The sequence below is a fragment of the Chrysemys picta genome, chromosome 1 (genome assembly GCF_011386835.1).
Source record: "Chrysemys picta bellii isolate R12L10 chromosome 1, ASM1138683v2, whole genome shotgun sequence".
NCBI classification, from domain to species: domain Eukaryota; kingdom Metazoa; phylum Chordata; order Testudines; family Emydidae; genus Chrysemys; species Chrysemys picta.
In genome coordinates, this window is record NC_088791.1 from 247,971,400 (window position 1) to 247,998,766 (window position 27,367).

General features: G+C 41.2%; 1 protein-coding gene across 5 annotated transcripts in view; it reads left to right on the top strand.

Annotated features, from left to right (window-relative positions):
- The window catches only part of COL4A1 (collagen type IV alpha 1 chain), a 220,574-nt gene that overhangs the window by 175,826 nt on the left and 17,381 nt on the right, over window positions 1–27,367 (top strand). For all 5 annotated transcript variants that reach the window (XR_010600513.1, XM_065592209.1, XM_065592215.1 and 2 more), the window contains exons 31-45: window positions 361–474; window positions 921–1,088; window positions 2,242–2,331; window positions 4,455–4,607; window positions 7,537–7,635; window positions 7,728–7,817; window positions 11,347–11,486; window positions 12,825–12,955; window positions 13,036–13,112; window positions 14,245–14,343; window positions 15,625–15,675; window positions 16,581–16,766; window positions 17,779–17,912; window positions 26,195–26,267; window positions 26,958–27,029. Coding sequence is in view for 4 of the 5 variants with exons in the window: in XM_065592209.1 (XP_065448281.1) it covers window positions 361–474; window positions 921–1,088; window positions 2,242–2,331; window positions 4,455–4,607; window positions 7,537–7,635; window positions 7,728–7,817; window positions 11,347–11,486; window positions 12,825–12,955; window positions 13,036–13,112; window positions 14,245–14,343; window positions 15,625–15,675; window positions 16,581–16,766; window positions 17,779–17,912; window positions 26,195–26,267; window positions 26,958–27,029 (1,677 nt within the window). In the remaining variant the exon portion in view is untranslated. The remainder of the gene's footprint in view (window positions 1–360; window positions 475–920; window positions 1,089–2,241; window positions 2,332–4,454; window positions 4,608–7,536; window positions 7,636–7,727; window positions 7,818–11,346; window positions 11,487–12,824; window positions 12,956–13,035; window positions 13,113–14,244; window positions 14,344–15,624; window positions 15,676–16,580; window positions 16,767–17,778; window positions 17,913–26,194; window positions 26,268–26,957; window positions 27,030–27,367) is intronic.

Sequence of the window (27,367 nt, forward strand, 5' to 3'; positions counted from 1 at the left end):
AGTAGTAACATTTTTTACACTTTTTAAAAATAAATCTTAATGGTTGAAATTCACACCTGGGCAGAAAGCCAGCAAAAGACCTGTGCACCACTTAAACTTCCAGATATAATGTCCATTTCCCTTCCCTCTCTGCCTCCTTCCTGCCCACCTGGCTGTGCAGCCCTTCCTCTCCCCATTGCTTTTGGAACAGCCATTAAGAAAACACTAATGACTTAAATGATGCATAGGCCTTCTGCTGGCCCCTTGCCGGGGGGGGGGGGGGGGGAATTTTGCTCAAAGTGCCTATCTACTATCTGCACCAAGCAAGCTAAAAAAGTAATTTGGCAAAATAATTGGATTATGCTTTATTTTTCCCGGTAGGTGACCCAGGTTCAGCTGGATTACCAGGTTCACAAGGTCCCCCAGGTGTGGCAGGAATAGGCCCTCCAGGGCCCCCCGGACCTGCAGGAGGACCAGGGCCACAGGGACCAAAAGGTGATACAAAATACTTGCTGGTTTTGTGTGTTCTTCCTTTTTCATTTATATCTGGAATCAATTTTATGGATCTTATGGGCATTAATATGGGGGGAAGTGGTAGGCTGCTTTTATAATATTTTCCAGCCTTTTAAAAGTGTAAACTCTGTGGATAAGAATCTTTAGAAAACCAGAACGTCATCAGGCTTCATCTCTGTGACCTAAAACTGAAGGCTTCCTCACTAAATCTCTGCAGGCTGCACATACCAGCTGATGTAGCAGATTAAAAATAGAAATGGATAAATTAGATTATGAGGACTTTTTCACTTTGTTTTCCTCTACTAATAAAGAAATGTGCTTTGTTTTCCACAAGATGCACAATTACAGAACATATTTGTACTTTATACTGTAATCTGACTAATAAAGTCCCATGTGCTCTATTAAGAGTTGGGGTTTTTTCCCTGTAGGATTTCCTGGAACAAAGGGAGAGAGGGGCTACCCAGGTATCCCAGGACTAGATATGCCAGGACCAAAAGGAGATAAGGGTAGCTCTGGCCAGAGTGGGCTACCAGGTCTGGTAGGTTTACCTGGCGCACCTGGTCCACAAGGAAAAGGTGGACTTCCAGGCTTTCCAGGTATGCATTTTTGCTTTCAGAAAATTAATCATTTGTTTTTTTTGACTGTTTCAAATACCAATAGTAAATTAAATATCTGTTTTTTTAAGTAAGCAAAATAAATTAAGAATAGTCTGTGGAGAAAACAGTATCTATCTTTTTTATTAAATCATAGTTGTGTCAAATTCTGTGTTATTATGCCACTTAGTTGTATGCCTTTCATTGCAGTTAGGATTTGATTCCGAAAGAGTCTGAGTACTAAGGCTCTGATCCAGAAAAACACTTAAGCACATGCTTAACTCTAAGCATATCCTTAAGTGTTCTGGTGGATTGGAGCTACATAGCTTTCAAGGTTAAGCCCTTAAATTGTGGCTAAGGATCCACCTTTAAAAAACAAATGATACTGCTGTTCTGTCAGACTCATCCCTGATGATTAGGCAGTGTTTGATCTCAATAAAACAAGTATTAATCTGGAGCAATTGTATTGTAACTGCAACTGAGATTAGCATCTGACCCTCCATCTCATTACTTTGGAATTTTAAGGAACTGTCAAGAACTCTCTATTTTGGATTGATCTGGAGTCTCTACTTTTCATCTATTTTTTTTACTGTTTCTTTCTCTAGTAATTTGGTTCTGAGATGTGATTACTAATTTAACTGCCTCACTGCAAACTATTTTAACAGCCTACTGGGCTTGCCATGTATATGATATTATATATAAAACACACCTGGCAAACAAACTGACAGGACAGAGCCCATAATTCTGGGTTAGCTTATTTTGGGTGGGATGGATGGGATTTAAATATTTCAGGTGGGTTCAGTCATAAATTTGAAAATAAAATACAATAAAAGATTCTGGGAATCCTGTGCTAACAATTTTAAAAAATCCAACTGTATTTCTTGACCAGATTACTCTGTTATATATATATAAATATATATAAATATTATAAAAAAATATATATTTAAATGGAATTTGTTAAGAGTTTATACTTGGATGATTAGGTTTTGTTTTCTGAGACCTAAGAAACATATGTTGTTTACTAGACATATTACTTACTAAATTTTTATTAATGAATAATATAATGCAATACAGGCAGTAAGTCATTCAATTTCTGTTACTTATTTTATTTTAGTCAATTACATTTCTATTAAATATTATTTTGCTTTGGTTTCAGGCATCAAAGGAGAAATGGGAGTTATGGGAACCCCTGGAATCCCAGGAGCTCCCGGGCCACTAGGAAATCCAGGATTACCGGGTGAAAAAGGTAGGAATTTTTGACAAATGAAGATCTAGCGAGAAGTCATTAAAAGAGATTGCCTCCAATTAGAATGTGAATCTAAAGTCATTTAAAAAACCACTATGGGTTTCGACATTCAAGGAGGACAGAATATTTGAGTCAGGATCTGCATGTTATATTGAGTTCCTGTTTAGCATATTTACAATGTTAATGGAAGTTTAAAACTTTTATCTAAGATATGGTATAGTCATTAAAGCAAAAGACACTGATCCAGAGGCACCAGAACTGGGGGGGCCAAAGGGCCATGGCTCTCCCACTTTTTGAAAGTTGATTGGCCTGGGCCGTCCTCTTTTCACCCAGTGCCCGGTCCCCTGCCCCTCCTCATCCCCCCAAGACCCACCCCCCAATCACGCCAGAAGCTGGAGCCAGGTCAGGGTAAGAGCCGCGTAGGCAGCTATGGGGAGCCACAGACCCTCCACCTGCCCTGGGTGCGGTGTCTGGGGAGCAAGGACATGGGCTGGGGGCTGCTGTCGGTCCCCCCTATCCCGGGCAGGTGGAGGGGCCCGGGCTACCTGGCCAGACTCCGGCTTCCGGCTTCACCGGGGGGTGAGGCCACACAGGGGCCCCCTCCCCCACTTTTAGGAAGACTCCATCGCCCCTGCACTGAGCCACTGAGAGCACGGAATCTAAATGTATTATAGACACTGATTTATTAAGCTCAGTTTTCATCCTTAATAGGCCATTCCTGTCCTAAAATACTTAAATTGGCACCTCAGCATGAATATGCATCAGTCTGAGCATCTATTTATGGGGTAGATGCCCTACACCTTTATGTAAAACTCCACAAGAAATGAACAGGTTTTATAGAAGTTTTAAATTTGTAAAAAAGTGGCAGGAGTCTGGTTTTACCCCCTCCCTGTTAGCAAGTATTAGAACCCTGCAGGGAGCTGCTGATTGGTTTCTGCTCACTCACTGTTGAAGACATGGCTCATTAACTCCACCCTTGATAGAAAGGCAGGTGGGAGCCAGAAACTGGGGCTGAGAATTCCTAAAGAAGGAACCAGGGCATGACCACACTAAGAAAATAAGTGTATTTTTGACATGTGTTAACAGGTCAAGATGAAACATAGACTCCACCACTATGGTTTACCATGACTAGCTAACACATGTTAGAAGTGAAACTGTCTTGGCTACACTATGATTTTAACATGTTAAAAATACATCTTTTATTTTCCTAGTGAAGACAAGGCCTTGGAAATAGCCATGTCTGGGGAGGAGGTGTGGACTGAAGTGTATGTTGTTTTGATTTGAGTGGCCATGTTAGCAAAACTGGACACCAAGAATAGGATGCACTAAGCCAGAGGTTTTTTTCCATGCAAGAGCAGGTTAAGGACCAGCCAGATCAGGGAGGATTCAATAGAAATTATGCTAAAAAATATAGAATTTAAAGGAGAGTTAAATCCTTCCTATAGGTTGTTCTAGCCATCCCATAGGATTCTATCATTAAATTTGCCTAGGTGGCTTTAAAAAAAAATGTAGAAAGATTGTCATTAAATTCTATAAGACTTTGCCATGGGGGTGTTACAATAAGGAGCCCCCATTTGAAAATTGGCCACATTGTATCTGATGGAAGGGGTTGGAGAGGGAACGACAATAACAGAAGCTTCCTTCCAACCCCAATCCCATTCTGCTGGGACAAGGTAGGTGGAAAAGTGAGAGGGCCACACCACCTGAAAGTATCAGGGGGTAGCCGTGTTAGTCTATATCTACAAAAACAACAAGGAGTCTGGTGGCACCTTAAAGACTAACAGATTTATTTGGGCATAAGCTTTCGTGAGTAAAAACCTCCTGAAGGTGCAGTGATTTAAACATCCTTCCAGGCCACTTCCTTAGGCAGGGCTGCTGTGGAGCCTGGTCATAAATTAAAGCAGCTTTCTGGTTGGCAGAACTCAACCTCCCTTGCAACACAGCTACCCCCATGGGAACATGGAGTAAAAAATGCCCCATCCTGTCCCTGTGGAGGTAAATCAGGCTCCCCTGACCTTGGTTCACTTAGCTCACAGTTTGAATTAGTAATTACTTTATTTTGCACCTATCTGTCACACATCATACGTTACTGTGGTGTTCTATCCGGTATTCTCTCACTGCAGGTACTTCAGGTTTTCCAGGTACGCCAGGGCCACGAGGTGATACTGGTTTCAAAGGGAGTAAAGGTGAAGTAGGTCTACCAGGAAAACCAGGAACCATAACGGTAACGGACATGGAAAATATGAAAGGCCAAAAGGGAGACCCAGGAGAAAAAGGTAAACTTTTATCTTTAAATTTGGATACGTACTGATCTTTATCTATTATGTATTAAAGGTACATGCTTAGTTAAAGGTGATGCTTACTGTTTGTCCTCTGTTACATCTTGGTTTTAGAAAGCCAGCTTTCAAAAATCAAAATCTAGGAGCTTCACATGGCCAACTAAACATTTATCTCCAAGTTTATTCAACACTCCCTAGGGAAAGGTGTCATTCTGGTATACAATGGCAAATTTAGAAGTTTTCTACTGGTTTGCGGGAAATCAGTGGTTCTACCAATCATTTTTTCTCATTTTAAGCACATCCTTAGGAGAAAAAAGTATCTCTTGAATCAGCAGAATCTCTCACAACAGAAGAAACATTTTAAGTGTGTCCACAGTAACTGCAATAGCTGGTCAGAAAATTTAAACCTTTATTCTTGAAAAATATTGAAACCTCAAAGTTGTTGATGGGCTCCATTTGCCCTGATAGCGTTTCTCCATTGTTGCAATGTCCTGGTGAAATCGCTCGCCGTGCTCGTCGCTCACTGCTCTGCAGTTTGGTGGAAAAAAACCTAGATGAGAGTGCAAAAAATGTATCTTTAGTGACATGTTGCAACCAAGGCTTTTGTATGCCTTGAGGAGGTTTTCCACCAACAACCTGTAGTTGTCTGCCTTGTTGTTTCCGAGAAAATTTATTGCCACTAACTGGAAGGCTTTCCCTGCTGTCTTTTCCTTGCCACGCAGTGCATGGTCAAATGCATCATCTCGAAGAAGTTCACAAATCTGAGGACCAACAAAGACACCTTCCTTTATCTTAGCTTCACTTAACCTTGGAAATTGTCCACGGAGGTACTTGAAAGCTGCTTGTGTTTTGTCAATGGCCTTGACAAAGTTCTTCATCAGCCCCAGCTTGATGTGTAAGGGTGGTAACAAAATCTTCCTTGATTCAACAACTGGTTGATGCTGAACACTTTTCCTCCCAGGCTCCAATGACTGTCGGAGTGGCCAATCTTTCTTGATGTAGTGGGAATCTCTTGCACGACTATCCCATTCGCAGAGAAAACAGCAGTACTTTGTGTATCCAGTCTGCAGACCAAGCAAGAGAGCAACAACCTTCAAATCGCCACAAAGCTGCCACTGATGTTGGTCATAGTTTATGCACCTCAAAAGTTGTTTCATGTTGTCACAGGTTTCCTTCATATGGACTGCATGACCAACTGGAATTGATGGCAAAACATTGCCATTATGCAGTAAAACAGCTTTAAGACTCGTCTTCGATGAATCAATGAACAGTCTCCACTCATCTGGATCGTGAACGAAGTTGGGGGCTGCCATCACACCATCGATGTTGTTGCAGGCTACAAGATCACCTTCCATGAAGAAGAATGGGACAAGATCCTTTTGACGATCACGGAACATGGAAACCCTAACATCACCTGCCAGGAGATTCCACTGCTGTAGTCTGGAGCCCAACAGCACTGCCTTACTCTTGGGTAGTTCCAAATCCCTGACAAGGTCATTCAGTTCACCTTGTGTTATGAGTTGTGGTTCAGAGGAGGAGGATGGGAGAAAATGTGGGTCCTGTGACATTGATGGTTCAGGACCAGAAGTTTCATCCTCTTCCTCTTCCTCGTCTGACTCAAGTGAGAATGATTCTGGTGCATCAGGAACTGGCAGTCTTTCTCCGTGGGGCACTGGGCGTATAGCTGATGGAATGTTTGGATAATGCACAGTCCACTTTTTCTTCTTTGACACACCTTTCCCAACTGGAGGCACCATGCAGAAGTAACAATTGCTGGTATGATCTGTTGGCTCTCTCCAAATCATTGGCACTGCAAAAGGCATAGATTTCCTTTTCCTGTTCAACCACTGGTGAAGATTTGTTGCACAAGTGTTGCAGCATATGTGTGGGGCCCACTTCTTGTCCTGGTCTCCAATTTTGCAGCCAAAATAAAGGTGATAGGCTTTTTTAACCATAGTGGTTATACTGCGCTTTTGTGATGCAAAAGTCACTTCACCACAAACATAGCAGAAGTTATCTGCACTGTTCACACAAGTACGAGGCATCTCTGCTCACTTTGGCTAAACAGGAATGTGTCCCTTTGCAAAATCAAACACTGACAAATAAGAGAGCACGGCACTGTATGATTTCTAGAGCTGATATAGGGTAATTTGTTCAGCAGAGTGATGTAAGCTTCGTTATGATTGCATCATCCATGACTTCTAGGAATAACATGATGCAATTCATATCATGTATGACGCAATACCAGCTTCAGATTGCATCATTCATTGTTTTGCCTAAAAAGCAAGTACTGTCCAAACCCAGTCATAGATTTATTCACAGATCCAGTCAAAGATGTATTTTAGTCATTTCTGGTTTAAATTGAGATCCCTTCCCTTTATAACTCACTTATCCTCCGCCATTCCCAAGTCAAGGGTCGTATATACTGACCCAATAGCATATCTTGAAAACTAGAGCCAATCAACAATTGTAAGCATCATTTTTGTTCTCAGTGACCCAGAATTAGTCACTTTTGACTACATTTATTTCAGAAGCATTTTGGCTGTAGAGCAGTGTAATAGGATACTAGCTTTCTACTAGATGTCTCAAATACATTTATCCATTCTGAATGTATTATGTTTCTTTTCATGCTCTTTTTCAAGCTATATCTTGCCACATACATTACAAAAGAAACTGAATACTGCGATTGTGTGCACTAACAACAAAGCTGATTTTGGTTACATATACATTGTTGGTGTGCTAGATAACTCTTACAGTGTTACTGCACTACATCTGACGTTTGAATTCATCCATTTCCTTGTTTAGTAGAGAGAAGTGACAACTGTGAAGATTCTCACAATGCAGGATTTGCCTATTACTTTACATGTGAGAGTAAAATTAACGAAAGAATTGAAAATTAGTTTTGTTTTGTTTTTTTGGTATCCAGGACAAGAAGGACCAATAGGAGAAAAGGGAAAAACAGGGGATTATGGTGTAGCAGGAATGCCAGGGAAGGATGGTGAACCTGGCTTCCCAGGACTTCCAGGTATGTTTGCAGCTTTTTATAAATGTAACTAGCACAGACTTTTGTAATCCTTGTTAACTAATGGAGCTTGTAACATTTTTCATTGTTCGTAGGACGAAAAGGTGATCAAGGCCCTCCAGGATACCCAGGTGACCCAGGATTTCCAGGACAAAAAGGGTCAATTGGAGAAATGGGTTTGCCAGGTACCACATGGTCTGAACTTAGCTTGTTGAGATATCACCTTCACAAAGATATGTGTCAAAAGTGGCTGGTCAAAATAGTGAAGGAAACAGATCTTAAAATATTTAGGGATAGATTGAGCCTTTAACCAATAGCTGTGTCTCCCCAGGAGAGATGCCCAGGAAGGAATTGTGACTGAGTCCTCCTCCTTACTTCAGAGGGGAATAACTTCCCTCAGCTGGTTGCAGGTTACATCCCACCTCATGCTGCCTCAGATAAAAAGTTCAGAGATTTGGGAGAAGAAGAATTGGAATGATTTATCCCTTTCGCGTCCTCAAGCTATAATTAGGGTTGGAAAGATTAGATTTTTCTTGGAAAATAGATAAATGTCGATTTCACCAGTCGACAGTCCAGGCTCTACTCATTGATTACTCAGCACTGTCGCACACTACTCCTGTTCTCCTCCTCTGCCTGGAATTGACGTGGAAAGGCTCCACATGGTGTAGGGAACTTATTGCCCCTTGTGCTCCTGTGTCTGGCCACATTCTGACCCTTGAACCCCTGAAGTTAAAAATAATTATTGTTAGTGCTCAGTCAAAGAAGATTTTCTTGTTAAACTATGTTATTTGCATAGATTGGATAACAGAGAGGATGCTGTCCTTTCGCCACTGGTTTAAGTATGGCTCAAGTCAGTAGTGACCAAGGCTATGTCTACGCTTATGGTGGAGTGGAGTGTACATACTTTGCACGCCCCTCTCACGTGGGTATAAATAGCAGTGTAGACAGTGAGGCACTGCTTAGGATATGTATGTACCCTACACAGCTCTCTACACACCAAAGCAATGCCTCCCCCATCTACACTGCTATTTTTAGCAGTGTAATGTCCCATGCTGGAGCCTTTCCTCATTGCAGTGAAAGACTTCTGCAGTGGGGAAAGGCTCCAGCAACTCCCCACTGCTGGAGTCTTTTCCCGCCACACGGAACTGCCAGAGCCTTTCTCCGGCACAGGGAAAGACTCTGGTAGTAGTGAAAAGTTCTGGCATGAATGAAGCAGCAGGGAAAGACTCTGGCAGTTCCCTGCTGCTGGAGTCTTTCCCTGCTGCCAAAGCCTTTCACTGCCATATGTAACTACACACCACAGTGTGGATGCAGCCTGCTTTTCACTGTGATGTGTGGCTACATATACACTATGCTATGTATTGCCACAAGGCCAAAAGAAATTGCCATCTGACTTTCATTCAGTGTCCTTTGTGAAAAGAGTTGGTAGTCTCAGTTCAGATTTTAGTGAATAAGTAGATGGCTACATCATAGTCTGCACTATTGTTGGGAGTCTGAACAGAGAGACCAAGGACCCAAGGGACATGAAAACTTGAATCACCTTTCACCTCTAGAGGTGGCTCCTTCAGAAGATGGCTGTATTACATTGTTGTACAGTTATAGATAGGATGTTGCAGTGCCCCTGCCTGTGCTGTAATTGTTCTATTATTAAATACAGAAGCTTATTTTTCAGCTCTGCCAACTGGGACACCTTTCTTGAGCACCACAGTCATTTATTTTTCAAGTGGGGAGTGGGGCAACCTGCCTTGTAAAATCTTGTAATATCTTGTAATATCTTCAGGTCAAAACAGTCTGTAATCATACTTGAATGTGGTATTTTCCTGTATTTGTTGACAAAGCTAAAAGGACATGCAAGCATAAACATGTTATCTATTTTGTACATTATAGCAAAGGTTGGCAGAATTCAATTTTTATTTTTTGATCATTTTGACAGGTAATATCGATGTTTATTTTTAAGCAGCTTTTTTTAGTTTTTTTATCCATTTAAATTTTCACAGTTGTGGGAAATTCTGGGGGTTCAGATAGTTGGAAGGGATCAGACAATAATTATTTAATGACAATCGACATTGAGTTTCAAAAATGTAAAGCTTTATAATTGTTAAAACACAAATTGTCAACATCACAGTCAAAATATACAAAGTAAATATCCGTAAATTGAACTCTCATAATTTCTGAAGCAGCATCTGTAAATTTCCATTATTACTAATGGAAATATTTTTTGTTTGTTTGAGTGTGTTTGGTGAGATCCACATTTATCTATTTTCCAAGAAAAATCCAATTCTTCCAACCCTAATTATAGCTTGAGGACGCGAAAGGGATAAATCATTCCAATTCTTTTTCTCCCAAATCTCTGAACTTTTTATCTGATCCAAAACAAATTGTATATTTTAAAAAAAGCTAAGTTTGAAGAAGACAGTTTATCCAGAAAGTGTATCCAGAAAATTACATGATAGTTAAAATAAACAGCAAGGTTAGCTATTTCAGTGGTCACATTAAACCAGATGTCGTTAGGACTAGCTCATATGCAGGAAATGAAGGTTGAATAACAATAGAGTGACAATAGAGATTTACCAAACCACTTGGTAAAATATTTAGGACCAGATTCTTGTTGATATCTGTCAGTGTAGCTCCATTGAATTCAACTGAGGATCTAAGCTGGCATAGATCAGTGTAGCTCCACTGACTTCTATGGAGCTATGCCACCAGCTGAAAATCTGGTCTCCATGCCTTTGGTTTTCACTCCTACATCAATATTAAAACAAATCTCTTAAAATGAGTTCCCAAATTCTGCATTCAAATCTCAGATCTGTGTATGAGGACAAACACTTCAGCACAATTACATGTTTCAGGCTCACAGGTGTAGGATTTGCACATACAATTCAGGCAGCCAGTTTTGAAAATGTTATGTATCTGTTATAGATTTTGTCATAAAGTTGGAATGCATCCAATTGTGATAGAAATGTGGTGTCCTAGTGACAGTCTCTATTTTTTTAAAATAGAGGAATGGGAGGAATGTATCTTAACAGGGAATCTTATCTCAGTTAAAATTGGCTATTTGTTAGTTTATACCTAACATATTTAAGAAATCAAAGAAAAAAAGATTGGAGGCCAAAAAATCAGTAACATCAAGGCTGGCTAATTTGTCATCCAACTTCTATTCTCATACATTATTTAGATTAATTTGAATTGTTAGTCAAAACTGGCCTTTGAGATCGAGCAAGAGAAAGAAAAGGGGGTTCGCACTGCATACTCTCTGGTTCTTATTGGCCCAGTTCTACATTTTCTCATATTTAGGAGCACACTATCACCTGAGTAGGCCAGTCGACCTCTCAGAGGCAGACTCTTTTAATTACTAAGTTACTACTACACATGGTAGGTAACCTGGAAATCATTTGGTTCCATTGATCAGATAGGTATATTACAAGTTGTATTTGTCAGTTGCTCTTTATGGAAACCTGAATATTTTTTTGCATTTGGTTGTGTGCATGGCTAAATCATAGGCACACTTCTGAACATTTATGTATAATAAAACAGGGGAAGTACAAAAACAATTCACTTAGGTTCTTGTTATCTCTATTTACTAGATAGTACAGCAATTCACTTGTTTTCTAGTTCTAACATCCACAGTCGTTTCAAGGTAACATCTCAATAACAGATTTTTGTCTTTATTGCTGGGGTGCTACAGATTTAATATACTTTTTATTTTATTCTTAGGAACACCTGGAGAAAAAGGTGTACCAGGTGTGCCAGGCTCACAAGGTATACCAGGGTACCCTGGATTACAAGGTGCAAAAGGAGACAAAGGAGAGTCGGGTATTCCAGGGGTTGGCATTCCAGGTTCTCCGGGTGAGAAGGTATTTACAATCTCAAAAATGAATTGTCTCATTTCTAATAAGTACCTCAAAAGATTCATTTGTTCATAAGTTATTCTGTTAAATTTCTATTTTAACATCTGAGTGGAAACTTCGTGTGTGTGTGTGTGTGTGTATAAAAGAGAGGCCTGGCGGTTAGGGACATGAGAGTCCTGGGTTCAAGTTCCTGCTCTACTATGGACTTCCTGTATGACCTTGGGCAAGTCACTAACCTCTCTGTGTCTCAGTCCCCCATCTATAAAATGGGTCTAAACTTGAGGTGGCTGGCAGTCTAGGTTCCAAAGCCAAAGAAACCAACAGAAGTCAACCCTCCCCAACCTTGGCATTGGAAACAGGAGATGATGATGGGTGTGTGTGTATGGAGGGCCTCATATACTCCATTGCACAATGGTACCAAATTTTGCGGCAGTGTTGATTTAGTCTATCTCCATAAAATAAAATAATTTACATCACTGAAAATGAAAGAAACAAACTCTTTAAAAATGACTGAGAAGATGCAAAACACATTACAGAAGCTCCCTGACTTACGCAAGTGTTCCATTCCGGAACGCCTTGCGTAAGTCGAATTTTGCATAAGTCGGGAACGTATCTCTGACAATCACGCAAAAAAAAAAAAAAAAGCTTGCGGAACTTACAGAACTTTTTCCGTAAGTGTGGATTTCTGTAAGTTGGGTTTGCGTAACCTGAGGAGTGGCTGTATACTAAAACATATCCTGATTTCCCTTCCTTACAGGCATTTGAGGAGGTTAAATACATTAAAAGATTGTGAGCTGTTCAGATAATTTAGTAATGGGCACCATATATGTGTCATAGATCGACTTAATTCACACTCCACATATTCTGAAAGGGGCTCTGTTGTTGGTTCACAAGACTTTTTGAAGGCAAATATTTAGAGTATCCTTTGAACTTTGGAGTAAAAATTATAAAATTAAACCCTGTGTATTTAATAGCAAACAAAGAATTTTGATAATCTGGACTTTGATGGTGACTAAATGCATGGGCAATAAAGAAGTTATGTGGGTAACTTATAGAAAATTGCAATCTTTATCACTGGAAGAAAAAAAAGATAAAAGGCCCCCAATGAAGTGTATAAGAAGGCTTCTAGTCATCTGTGCACTACATAAATAGAATGAATTAAGATAATTGTGTGTTTGTGAGCCTATAGGCTTCACTTAATTTAATCCTAAATAAAGAGGATGAAATTCTTTAATACGATGGTGGATATAATGGGGGGAAATTATGTAATCTTGCAGAACATGATATGCCATTTTACCACATCTTAAGTGTGTGGCTTTTATTGTTTGCTTTTTTTTCCCATAGGGAGAACAAGGAAGACCAGGTGTTCCAGGCTTCCCTGGTGAAAAAGGTGAAAAGGGTAGTGCAGGAATTGCAGGAATGCCTGGTCATCCAGGTCCCAAAGGATTACCTGGCATTGCAGGATATCCAGGCAAGTCCTAAAAACATTTAATGTAAAACTAACAAGAACCAATGTACAGTCAGTGAATCGAATCCTCTTGCTTTCTTTAGGCAGCCCAGGTAGCCAGGGAGAAAAGGGTGAAAAAGGACTCTCTGGTTTGGATGGCATTCCAGGTTTAAAAGGAGAACCAGGTAAAGAATCCACTTCATTTTTAAAAAGCACCATTTCAAGTGTGCTTTCTACTCTAAAAAGTGACTGAACACTTCTGTATTTATCTGGGCTTCTGTATTTATTTTGTCTCAAAGATTCCTAGTCACATTTGTTCATTTTACAAGTGAAAAATGTGGAGGTGGAGGGCGGAGGGCCATTGCAAGACAAAACCAATCATTTTAAGATGGGGGGGACTGGTTCTTTAAAGATGTTTGTAGGACAGTTTTTCTTCAGTACCATTTGTTGCTACCATCATCATTACCAATTGCATTTAAAATCTCTCACATTGACCTTTAGGGCCTGATCTCCACTATGTTACATTGGTGTAATGTCACTGGGGTAAAACTAGTACGCTACAGTCAAAGTGGAGAGTCAGGCTATATAGAGTGATTGTATGAATTCTCATGGCCCAGATCTCTCTCTGCAGGACATAAGCACCTCATATTCAATGGGTGATACTGAAGGAGAAGACTCAAGCTCTTACTGGAGTTTCTTATAATTTAGTCTTAGCTGGGTTCACAACTATTACTATAAGAAACTAAAACAGGGATCAGCAGCCTTTGGCACACGACCCGTCAGGGAAATCTGGTGGCAGGCCAGGCCAGTTTGTTTACCTGCAGCGTCCACAGGTTCAGCCGATCGCAGCTCCCACTGGCCACGGTTCGCTGTTCCAGGCCAATGGGGGCTGCGGGAAGCGGCGGCCAGCACATCCCTTGGCCCATGCCACTTCCCACAGCCCCCCATTGGCCTGGAACAGCGAACCATGGCCATTGGGAGCTGCGATTGGCCGAACCTGCGGACACTGCAGGTGAACAAACCATCCCGGCCTGCCATCGGATTTCCCTGATGGTCCGCATATCAAAGGTTGCTGATCCCTGAACTAAAAGGACTGATTCTTCTCTGATACTGGTGTAATTCAGGAGTAACATCAGTGAAGGCAGTGGAGTTCTGCCAATGTAATACCTATGTAAAGTGAGAGCAGAATCAAGTCTATAATGAATAACTGCCGTTTGACTTCAATGGAAGCAGCATCATAACCTACGTTTCCATTGAGAGAAAGATGTGTAAAAATCTGATGGCTGGATTATAAAATGGCAATGAATGATTTTTCAGGTGAGCCTGGTTCTCAAGGTTCCTCTGGTGTCCCTGGACAGAAAGGTGAACAAGGTTATGATGGAATTCCAGGTTCGCCTGGAGCAAAGGGTGATCCAGGTAAGCATCATGCCAGGTTACCTTTCTTTTGTGTTAAAATGTACATATATGTCAGATATTTATTACAGAAATGCACAGGAAGTGTCTGATTGCACAGTCAAATAAGATGGAGGACCATGTAGTTTTAAGGACTTACATTGGGAGGATTATATACTGAAGTTTGTATAATGCCTTGCAAACTACTATAAAGCTGGTAATTTGGACAGAAAGTTTCTCAGGAAATTGGTAGGTCTGGTCTCAATACTGACGTTTTTCCCTTAAGAAATTTGCAACAATAATCTTTGTTTGAAATATTTCAGTAAAACAAATTGTTGGTTTTTCATGACAGAAGTTTTGAACTGATTTGTAATGAAAACTTTTACTTCAAATAGATGTAAAATGTCATTTTGGTTTTTAAACCAAAATATGTAAACAACATTTAGTCTATACGAAACAAAAAAATTGTTTCAAAATTTCTGTGGGAAAAACACATTTTTTCATCAGAATCAAGAATATCTCCTCTTAACTCCCATTGACATACATTGACAAGGACTGCAGCATCAGACCCCTAAAGTGGGCATGGATGTTTAAATCCAACAGAATGTTATATTCTTCACATGAGCATTCCTGAAAAGGTATAAATTGGAGGGGAAAGAACCATGTGTACAGTTAGTGCAGTTTGGACCAAATCTTGAGATCCTTACTCAAAATATCAATAAAGTCAAAAGGGGTTTGCCTGAATAAGGACCTCACAATTTGGCTCTTTATGACTTAAAAATGAACATGGGGGGAAAAAAAAAGACTGAGCACCCTGCACCAGCCACCATCAACAAATTATACCTAAACTAAACAGCATTAGTTAGCCCTCACACTAAATAATCTTCTCTTAGTTCATGTAGCACTAGGGAGTCCTGAACCAGCTTTGATGGAGATGAGTGCCTTTAGTTAGTTGCATTGTGCATCAGTGTTAGCTTGATAGAAAAACTGTTGCAAAATCTGGCAGTATTTTAAAGATTTGCTGTTTAGGAAATCTTTTCCCATAACCAATTTGCTGTGAAATATTGGAGCTGGCTCATCCTTTCTTCATTATTGGTACGGTGGTGGCACATAGGGGCCTCATTCACAGATAGTCCCCATTGTGCTAGACACAGTGAAATACATAACAGAAAGACAGTCCCTGCCCAGAAAAGCTTGTGCATAAACCATTCATTTTCAAGTGCTGGTGTCTGTTTTTGTAATAAATATTAATTATGCATTAAATGTAACTATGTCTTGTCTTACTTTTGCTGCTGTCACTTGTAGGTATTCCAGGTAGAGGACTTCCAGGATTTCCTGGTGCAAAAGGAGATAAAGGTAATATAAAATAAACAAAGTTTTTAAAACTTAATTCTGTAGTTCAAACACATGTGCAACTGCATTCTCTTATGTGCTCCACTATTTAAACCTGGAAGCAAAAACTCTGAGGTGTCAATTACTAATTTCTATTACAGTAGCAGCATCTTAGACATGAATTAGATATGCCCTAAATAGGTAAATATTCTTAGTGTGGAATTTACTGCAAGCTGTGTTGTGGTGAGATAATGCAAATAACTCCTTTATTTGTATTGTGTGGAGTGCTTTTGAATTTGAAGTCCTTCTGTTTCCATACTAATTTTGTAAAAATCAAAGTCTAGCTATTTTTCCTTTCTTTTACCATTTTATTTTATTTTATTTTATTTTATTTTATGTACATATTTTCACCAGCCAATAAAATACATTGAATGAGCAATGAAAGTTCTAAAATAAGCTTTAAATTACCTATTTATACAAACTTGGAAAGAAATTCATGGTTTAAATGTCGATCTTGGTAAATCTATCCTCTTCTGCTGAACTAAACCCTGTTATCCTTACCCAAGCAAAACTTCCACTGCGTAGACACCAGTGGAATTGTGGCTGATTAAGGACTTTAGGATTTAGCTCCATAAGAAGGTTTAGGTGTGAGTGCAGTGGATGAAGGTGGTGGAAGTGGGTGAGCAATAAGCTACAAGCAATTTAGCTAGCCAGACCCTTCAGTTAAACTGACCATTTCTTTTACTTGATTCATGAAGATCTGGTAGAGAATAATGAAATTTCCAGAAAGAATTTCATTGTAATCCAAATGTCTAAAAGAAGATCAATATTTACCATAGAAATAAAGGTTATCAGCCCATAATGATGCAAAATGTTCCAGTTATTATCATCCTTTGTCTAACTACTTTGGGGGCTGTTTTAAATCTTAGGTGCAAAAGGCGATGTGGGTTTTCCAGGATCCCCAGGAAGCCCGGGGATTCCTGGCTCAAAAGGAGAAGCAGGATTTGTTGGTCCACAAGGTCCTCCAGGCCAACAGGGCACTCCCGGACTACCAGGGAGATCAATGGAAGGTCCTAAGGGAAACAGAGGACCCCCAGGTCAACCTGGACTTTCAGGTAAGTTATTAAAAATCTACAAACTGTAAAATATCTAATGTTTATAGTGATGATATGAGTTTATTATTTATTTTTATTACTAGTCAGTACTAAGGATATTACTGATATCTCCTTTCTATTAATAATATAGTTTCATATTGTTTTGTATTAAAGTCTTTATTATGTTTCTTAACTTTTTATAGATTTTTTTTTAATATAAATTGAAATCTTCCTAGTTATCCTGGAAAAGCATTCTCCCAATGGACAGTTTTGCAGTGTATCCTAAAACTGATCTGCCTTTGGGGTAGTTTAATCTCTCCTCTTAGCTCATTCCATCCATGAACTCCCTTGACCCAGACCACTTTATCTGCAACTCCGATGTGCTTCATCCAGGGTTTTATTAGTGGCTTTGTACCAGAGAGTGCAGTCATCTTTGGCAAGCCATGGATGGACATATCATAGCTGATGCTGCTGGGTCGCAGCCTGTTGATGTATTTGAAAATTGGGGATAAGGCCTTGAGTTGGCAGTGGAAGTGGATTAGAAGCCAATGGTGAGTGTGGAACACAGGAGTGATTAGCTCATTGCACCATGGGTTGCCAAGTTCTGCATGAGCAGAAGCCTCTACATTGCTTCTTTTTCTGCCCCAGATACAATGAATTACAGTAATTCAGTTTGGAGAAGATTAATATGTGGATCGCTATTGCAGATCCTTGTCCAGAGAAAATGTGAAGCCTCCTAGCTTCATATAGCCTAAGGAGAATTAAGATAGTTCTTGATCCTTTCTCAATCTGCTTCTCCAGTAGCAGTGGTGAGCTCAGCAGGACCCTGAAGCTCTGAAACTATTAGAACTGGAAACTGAACCATTGGATAAGTAGGTCCGTGACCTAGCTAGCTGTTGAAGCATTCCTGCTCCTTACTAGCTTTACTTTGATCTTGCCCACTTTAACTTGAACCATCTGGTCCTAATCCAAATACTGATGTCTTATAGAAAACAAATTTGCCAAGAAACTTTTGCCCACCCCTCCATTGTAGGTCTACCAGGTCCAATGGGACCACCAGGATCTCCGGGCCTGGAAGGAGCCAAAGGAGAAAAAGGAAACACGGGTTGGCCTGGACCACCTGGAAGACTTGGAATCAAAGGTGATCCGGGATTCCAAGGCATTCCTGTAAGTTATTTTAACTACCTTAGTGATTTCTCCAGTGTAGCTCAGTAGCACATAGTGGTCATTTTAGTTCTTCCAGTTAATGGATGTATTAATCATAGATATTTCTTTTTCAAACTAATAATACTTTATATCCAGAATGCTTTCAGACTCTCTGCTGACTGTGTAAAGTCTGTTTCAAAACATTTCAATTCTCTGTTTTAAGGGCTGCCTAACAATGAGCTAATGAACTTTATAGGCAGAAAATAACAACATACAGACAACCAGCATATAGTTTAGGGTGTATTAATGGTACAAGGTGGCTGCAGCTCATCAATGAGTTGCAAAAGAATTTGTACTTCATTTTAAAGATTGCATATTTCACAATAAATTGCATACTGAAAATATCTGAGCTATTTAGATAAGATATGAAACATTTCAAATTAAGTAAGTATGCTTTCAGTTCTGTAAATGATGAACTATAGCTGTTGATGTAGAAATTGAAACAAGTAAAGATATAAATACATTATTGTCATATATCAGTCCTCTTCTCCCAGCCCCTAAAAAAATCCCTTCAATACTGCCGTGCATCTCCACCTACTAGAAAGAATGAGGTGAAAATCTCTGTCCACTAAAATCTACAAGGCTGTATACCAGGGATCTCAAACTCAAATTACCACGAGGGCCACATGAGGACTTGTATATTGGCCCGAGGCCCGCAGCACTGAAACCTTTTCATACAACGATACAAAAGTATAGTCAAAAATGAAAAAAATGAAGAGCAATGTAGTATGCAATTAAAAGTCAACGTATTAACTTTTTTAAAACTGTAATGCGAAGAGGGGTTTTCATAAAATATAAACTCCTGTAACTATTCCTTATGTGGTCAGTAACACTGATGATGATCTATACCGGGGTCTCAAACACGTGGCTCGTGGAGTTATTTCCTGCGGCCTGCCATAGGTGCCAACTCTCTCCTGCACTGCGTAACCCTTTTCACACACCCCGGTCACAGCACAAAGTCAAGAGGGAAACTGAGGCTCGCCTAGGAATTATAAAAATGTTACAGAAAATTTCTACTTCATCACAAACACTGTCTAGTGTCCCAATGGAGACACCCCTGGGCAATGGGGTGGGGGACCTCTGGGTGCCCAGCACCCCTAACAGAGAGACCCCTGGGCGATGGGGGATGGTGCCCGGTGCCCCTAACTAACAGTCACAGGGGTCTCAAACATGCGGCCCCGCTCCTGCCCTGCCTCTTCCCACCCCTTCCCCACCCCCATTCCAACCCCTTCCCCAAATCCCTGCCCCTGCCCCACCTCTTCTCCGCCTCCTCCCCTGAGGGCACCGCGTCCCCGCTCCTCCCCCATCTCTCCTGGAAAATCCTAAGTGCCGCCAAACAGCTGTTTGGCAGCGGGAAGCGCTGGGAGGTAGGTGAAGGAGCGGGAATGCGGTGCGCTCGGGGGGGGCAGAAGGGCGGGAGAAGGGGAGCTTGGCTGCCGGTGGAGTCGGCGCCTATGATGGGCCGCAGGAAATAACACTGCCTGCAGGCCACATGTTTGAGACCCCTGCTCTATACCCTTCCTCTCAGTATTTCTGCCTCCTCATTTCTTGAAGCACAGTTCTCTTCAGGTTGTAGCTCATTCTTTCTTCTAGCAGGAAATTAAACTAAAATATAATAAAACTAGATGAATAAAAGCAGAGATAAGAGCGTAGGCATGGCACCATCACACTCATTGTACAGGATGAAGAGGGACTCAGGAAAGATGTCATTAAGATCCTAGTGTGGGAAGCAGGATTCCAATGGTGGACTCAGAGGAACAGATTCTTCATAATGTAAAGCCATACTGGATGTTCTTCTGTCTCCAAGGGGCTGCTTCTACAATGACACTTAAACCAGTGTCTTGAATTTTTTAAGTTGGATCCTTGTTCGTCACCAGCTTTCCGTTCAGAGTAGCTGCATGCCATTAATAACTCTGAGAGACAGATGTTTTCAACATGCAGTGATAGCAAGATTCAAATGTGTATTCTCTTTACTAAGTACCCAGAGTGCTTATAAGCAGAACTGAATGAAAATCAGAATTTCTGTCCCACAGGAAATTCTGATATTTTAACAAATGATTTGTTTCCAAATCAGGACAAAGAATTGAAATTTTTCACAAAATGAAGTTCCAGTCATTTTCAATTGAAATATAACATTTCAACATTCCCAAATCAAAATGTTTCATTTTGGTTTTATTTAACTGACCCGAAACATTTCATTTTGAGTCAGTTAAACATTAAACTGCATCTTCCTATTATGTTGCATTGCCTCAAGGGAGTTGTGGTTCAAGTATCTGATGTCCCTATTCTCTCTCATGGACCAGTCGCCCAGGCCAGACTACATCTCCCATGAAGCACCAAAAGCTATATGACTCCTGTGATGCACCATGATGCTGGGTCAGAGGGGAAACTATGTTGCATCCTGGGAGATATAGTCCAGCCAGGGAGGCAACTTCTAGGAGAGAATGTCATATGAACTACAGTTACCATAACTAATGTACCATGATAGGGAAATGCAATTTAAAGTTGAATTGACTCAAAACAAAACATTTCAGGTCAGTTCAACAAGCTGAAATATTTCCTTTCAGGTGGAACCAACTCAGAGCAGCATATTTCATTTTGGTTTTCCTGACAGAAAATTGAAAAACTTTGGCAAAATCAAAATTTTCCTGTTGATTTTGCAGAAACTGCATTTTCTTTTGAAAAATCATTCTGATGGAAACTTCCCAACCAGCTCCAATTGTAGGAGTCAGGGTGGGGAGCACAAGTATACAGTTTGTTTGGGGGAGGTAGCCTTAGACCCCTTGCCTAAGTGCTGCTCAGACTCAGGCAGGTAATCAGGCAATGCAATACTCAGCTTATGCACATGGCATGCTCCTTTTAAAAGAAAATAATTGATGTGTGCCATGTGCTTTATGACTACAAGTAACCACATCATTTTATTTTCTGAATACCTCCCTTCACCTTTCTGCTGTCATTTCTCCCTGTGGTACCCATCATGGTATCTCTAACGTATTTTGTACATTTCTTAGTGCAAGGGGAGTTAGGTTCCTAAATACCTTTTTGGATCTGGAACTACATCTGTATTTCCTCTGTATACCTATGGAGCTGTATGCAAATGTTATATTATAATAATGGCTCCAGTCCACTGTAGTATTTAGGACTTGCGTTAGCAATTTGTTGTAGGAATCTCCAAGCTATGCTTAGATGCTTATTCTGGATCAATTGAAACAGAAACTAGAACCAGCTTCTACTGAAGGATGCTGTCAGTAAATTGTATTGGGTGACTAATGAGTTTACTATGCCTTGTGTGAGTCTTACAGTATGTGGCCTTGATTTTCCTCTAGCACAGGCCTAGTCTACACTACAAAGTTAGGTCAACATAAGTTGCCTTGCATCGACCTATTTATACACGTATCTACACTCAAATTTGTCTCCTGCCGACATAAGCACCCTGTTATGGTGATGCAGTAAAACCACCTCCCCAAATGGCATTGAGCTGTAGTCAAAGTATTGTGGTTGACACAGTTCAAGTGTAGACATTGCGTGACCTATGCCAATTTTAACAGTCCTCCAACAGTTGTCTCACAATGCCTGACACTGACAGCTCTGGTCACAAATGTTGAACTCCACTGCCCAGGGGTCACAAAGACCAGAAGCCCCTCCCCTGTTCCTTTAAAATCCTGTGTATTTTTGAAATGCCTTTCCCTGATTGCTGGGCTTGGTGAGCACACCTAGCAGCTTTCCCTTGTTGTGTGCAGCTACCCAGACCACTATGCCAACTACACGCTCTAGACACATTCCTGCCTGGAGTAGACAGGAGGTATTGGATCACTTGTGAGGAGAAGAGACTGTTCAGGCACAGCTATGGAGCAGCCATAGAAACATGGACATCTACGAGAAGGGGATGCAGACGAAGGGGTACTACAGGGAGCAGTGCCGCGGGAAAGCAAAGGAACTGTGGCTGGCATACCACAAGGCCCGGGAGGCCAACACTCGATCTGGTGCTGAGCCACAGACGTGCCATTTTATGACAAGCTGCATGCCGTACTTGGCAGTAACCCCACCAGCGCCCCACAGACCGCTGTGGATACCTCAGAGATGTAGACCTCTAGCATGAACAGTGAGGAGGAGGGAGGGAGATGCGGTGGGGCGGGGCAATCTGGCTATGCCATGAGCCAGGACCTGTAGAGACTCTGCTGCAGCCTAGCCAGTCCCACTAGCCAGGCATGGGCAAGCACAGTGCAAGAGATGGAATCTTGGGAAAGTGAGTGCATGCATTTTCCCTTTTAATGTTTAAATGTAAAGATGGCGCCTGGTCCATCCCAAGTTACTAAAGACATGTATCGACTTTTCATTGTTTTACTTATCTGAGAAGAGGTGATAGTACAACAAACGGAGCTAGATTTGTTATCTTCTTTTCATTTCCCTGTAGGATTAGGCGTTGGAGGCCCTGTGGAGCAGGTTGTGATGTACCTAGGAATGTCCCTTGTGTCCTCCTGAGAGATCTTGATGAAACTTTCATAGAGTTGCTATGCAGTTCTCTCCCGAAGGTTTCTAGGGATGTCCATCTTATTTCTTCTTCAGCGGTAGGACACTTTTCCACACTGCTCAGCCATCATTTTGGCAGGCACCATTGTAGTAAGCAGGCTAGTGGCATGCGGTCCTGTGTGGCTTTGGGATGCCCGCAAAGGCTGTGTTCTCTGTGCCGCTGTGACACTCAGGAGTGAGATATCAGCTAAAATCACCACCATCTATGAAAAATAGTGCCAGCACTCAGTGCCGTTGCCCTGTACGTGTACCCACTGAAATTGAGACCATATTGTGTTATGCAACTGAAAATGTTAATACCCTTCTCCTTTCCCCCCACCTGGCCCCTCGCTGACAATACTCACCATGGCTGGGGCGGGAGAATAGTGCTGTGCAGAGGCGTGCCGCAGCTGAAGTAGCAATAAGTATGTCTTATAACACATTTTTATGGGAATGAGGGAAGGGAGTTTTGAAGCTTATCTTCCATTGTGACTGTGCATACAATTACACATATTTCCATTTTATCTGGAGCTGCTGCTGTTGCAGCCTTGAGGAGTGACCCTCCACACCTGGGGAATGCCTGACCCTATTGAAGAGGAGAAGGGATGATATGTTCTGTGAGATCTTGCAAACCAGTGCTGCACTGGACTGTGAACAAAGGGTCTGGTGGGCTAACATGGCAGACAGTATGGAGCGGGATAGAGAGGACAGGAGAACATGGAGAAAGACCCAAGAATCCCATCAGGAAAAAGAAAGAGAGATGCACCAGGACATAATGAGGCTTCTCAGGCAGCTAACACAAATGCTGCTGACCCTTGCTGACCAACAATCACAAACTTGCCACCCTTTACAGTCCCTGGAGAAGTCCATGGTGGCAGCTCCCTGCGCCCCTCAAAAATCCTCTTGGAACCATGGATCTCATCCCTAGCCCTACCTCTCCATGCCAGGGGACAGTAAGGACAACCACATCTTCACATCCATGACCTATGAAAGGCACAGTTGGTGTATGTATCCAAAATGGACTGCATTTCTGCACTGAAATGGACAGAACTGTTTGTATTGTATTGTATTGTTCCTTTTCCTTCACATTGTTTCATTTCACAGCTTTTGTCAGTGAATGCAGGTCTATATTTTGAAAATAAATTCATTGTTATGGTTCACCCCACATACTGCAGAATGTATGGCAGGATGCAAAGCTCCTAGTATTTGTAAGTGTACAGCACCCCAGAGGTCATAGGTTCAAGGAAACACCCAGTCATAGGTGTAAATGTACAACAAGCACTGCATAATTCATAGTTTCAGTGAAAGACAGTGTAATAGTTATAAATGTGCCACAAAACAGAATAATTCATAGGTTCATTATAAGACATAAAGAGTTCTATGTATAAATGTATGCCAAGCACAGTTCCTAACAGCTCACAAACCTTCAGGGCCAGAGCACAGTCAAACATGTGCCTGACCGTGGAAATGCTCTTTCAAAGCCTCCTGTAACCACATAGCTCCATGCTGCGGTCTTGTAATGGCCCTTGTGCTTGGCTGTTCAGAGTCAGCAGACATCTCCTCTACCCTGGCGTCAACTCCCCTGCCCCCTTTGCCTCACATAGATAATGCAGCAGAAAACAGGCAGCTATAACTATTCAGCTATTTTTCTCACTGAGATCCAGTCTACCAAACGCATTTTGTCATGCTTCATCTATCATTTTGCACCTACTGAACTGGTAGTTGAATCTTTCCTTGGTGCTGTCAAGGTGGACAGTGTACAGCTTCATAAGCCAGGGGAGCAAGACGTAGGCTGGGTCTTCCAGAATCACTAGTGGCATTTCAACATCACCACTGGCAATCCGGGGGTCAGGAAAGCATGTCCCTACTTGCAGCTTTCTGAAAGTCATGTGTTCTGAAAGACGCGAGTGTCATGAACCTTCCCTGATCAGCCCTCATTGATGTTGGTGAAGCATCCCCAGTGATCCACCGATGCTTGCATAACCATAGATAAGTCGCCGTTTCTGTTGATGTACTCTGTGGCAAGGTGGGCTGGTGCCAAAATAGGGATATGCATGCCGTCTATTGCCTCACCACAATTTGGGAACCTGATTGCTGCAAATCCATCTACTATGTCCTGCTGATTTCAAGAATCGCAGTCCTGCATAACAGAAGACAATGAATGGCCCTACACACTTGCATGACAACAGCCTCCACTATGGATTTTCCAGCTCCAAAATGATTTCCCACTGACTGGCACCAATCCAGAAATGTAAGCTTCCAGAGTGTGATCGCCACTCACTTCTCAACGATCAACACTCTCGCTCTCATTCTGGTGTCCATGTGCTGGAGGAATGGTGCGAGCTCGGAACTCAAATCCGGTAATGTGGCTTTGCACGTCCGAAAGTTCTGCAGCCACTGCTTCATGTCCAAAATCTGCATTATGATGCAATCCCACCAGTCAGTGCTCATTTCTCCAGCCCAGAAGCTGCGCTCCACCATTGGCAGTTGCTCCATGAATACCATCAATGACCTTGTTTTTCACTATGTCCCTCAACAACCTGTCCTCAAAGAAATTGCCATGTCTCCTGTTATTATAGTTCTTCTTGCGGCTCTGATAGTACCGGAGAATCATGCGGCTTGTATTTGCAACTCCTGAGAATGGTACAGAGGTATGGCGATCCATGCTTCTGTCAGAGATAGCAAACACCAAACAGTGCCATGTGGTTTGTGGGATCTTAAAAAAAAACAACCCACATAATTATGGGATATGGATGGCATTATGGGATATGAAGAAAGTGGCATGCTGGGAACTTGAGCCCTAGCTCCCAGAGATCCCTAGGTGAGTTATTTATATACCACAACACATTGCAAAAACTTCCCAGAAGGCAATGTGCCAGATGGCAGCACATGGCACACTGGGATACCTACTCATAATGCACCACACTTTGCATCGACACAAGTATTCCTGGTGAGTGCATGCAGCGCCGATGTAAGCAGCCAAGTGTGCACGAGCATGAGCGATACACTAATTTTGGCAGCTGTATGTTGACGTAACTTATATTGACCAAAGTTTGTAGTGTAGACACGGTCTTAGACTATTGTAAAACTGTTATAACCAATTTCACTGGAGTAGTTCATTTAGACCAGCGTATATGAAAGGAAAATCAGGCCTTGGGTGTTAAACTTCTTCGCTCCTAGATCAGTTCAGCACTGCTGAAAAGACCAAGTCCCCTGCAAGGGAACTTGAGGCTAATGAGTAACTTTCATCTCATTCCATATATGTACTAATCCTTTCTCTGACTTGAAATATCCTATCTTCCCCCTGGGGTCACCTGAGGCCAGCTCCCTGAGTCTAGGATACTCTGAGTGAGTGTTCTATTTAGTGATACTTGTCTCCCTTCTAATATTTTTTCATGGTGTCATTTCCCAAGACTCAAGGCCACCTGATTAGTTAAACTTTTATTGAGCCACCTTATTTTGTCCCAGTGTGTTCTCAAGATAAAGCATAGCATAGCACAGATCATCACACGGGCTGCTCTACCTGCTTACCACAAGCCTTTGTTTCTGAACAAAGCCTTCTCATTTGAGCAACGTAACATTAGAGAAGGACCATCTTTGGATCAAATGGCTTGTCTCTGATTTTAGAAATTACCGACTTGAGTGTTTTTTACAGCTTTCCAAAATCACATGATTATTTGAGAGGTGTGTCATAGCAATATAGGATAACTCATGTCTGGCTTCTTCTTATACAGGGTACTGATGGTTTACCAGGAAATATTGGTCAAAAGGGTGATATGGGACCTCCAGGAGTTCCCGGGTTTCAAGGTGAGGAGAAATATGTAATTTGTGTGTAGTTACAAAATTATTGTTCTCTAACTTCATGTAAGGTAGAGGGAGATTGTGCTTTCCCCCCCTCCTTTATCAAAAGAAAACATTCAAAGCATGTTAATCTAGCATCCCACAAATATCGTAGCCTGAACTTTGAAGCTACCTCAGAAGCCAGAACAAGGACAACATGAATTTGTCAGTAATTTTTTCCCTTTCCTTGTTCTGTAGATTGTACAATTCATGTTTGCTTTTGAAGAAAAATGAAAAATCAATGTTTGTATGTTCTAAGAATAGTCAGGGTTTTCTTTGAGATGTGGTGTGATGTGCTAAACTTGAGGCTGCTTGCAAATAGACAAACCTTTTCTATCACTTCCACTATCATTATTATGTTTATTAAAATTTTAAGTGTAAGAAAGAATGCAGCTGTCAATACATTTAAAGTGTATCTGAATTTAGAAATCTGAGTGTGAATTTGTCTTCAGTTATCTTTTAATTGAATATTGATGGCAGTTTTATGTCATCACTTCATATGCCCTTTTCCTGGAAACATTTGAAATCAAAGGAACTGCTCATGTGGGTAAAGTTACTCATGTGTCTAAGCATTTGCAGGATTGGATCCATTATTCAGCACACACAGTTTTAAAACAAGAATTAATGGCTTAAATTTTCATGTACATCTGACTTCAGGTCCAAAAGGATCTTCTGGCTTCCCAGGTCTCAAGGGAGAACAAGGTGACCAAGGGTTTCCTGGCTCTAAAGGTATGGTAAGCTTATATATTTTTCAGATTTTTAAAATAGGTATTTTTTTTACTTAAAGTGGCATTATATCACCCTTTGCATTTTGTACAACATAAAAAAACCCCCAGAATGTGCAAGTGAGTTAATAGAATCTCAACCTCAAAATGTACAGACTGTAAAGATAATTTACAATTAGATGTAAGCTCTTAGTTCTTGGAGCTAGGTTTCTATCCCAATATATTTGTACAGAGCCTAAGGGCACAACGGGGCCCAATCCTTATTGCGACCTTTGGGTGCTAATGCACATAATTATTAATTACTTATATTGTCAGATAACAAACACTCTCTTTTGTATTTGC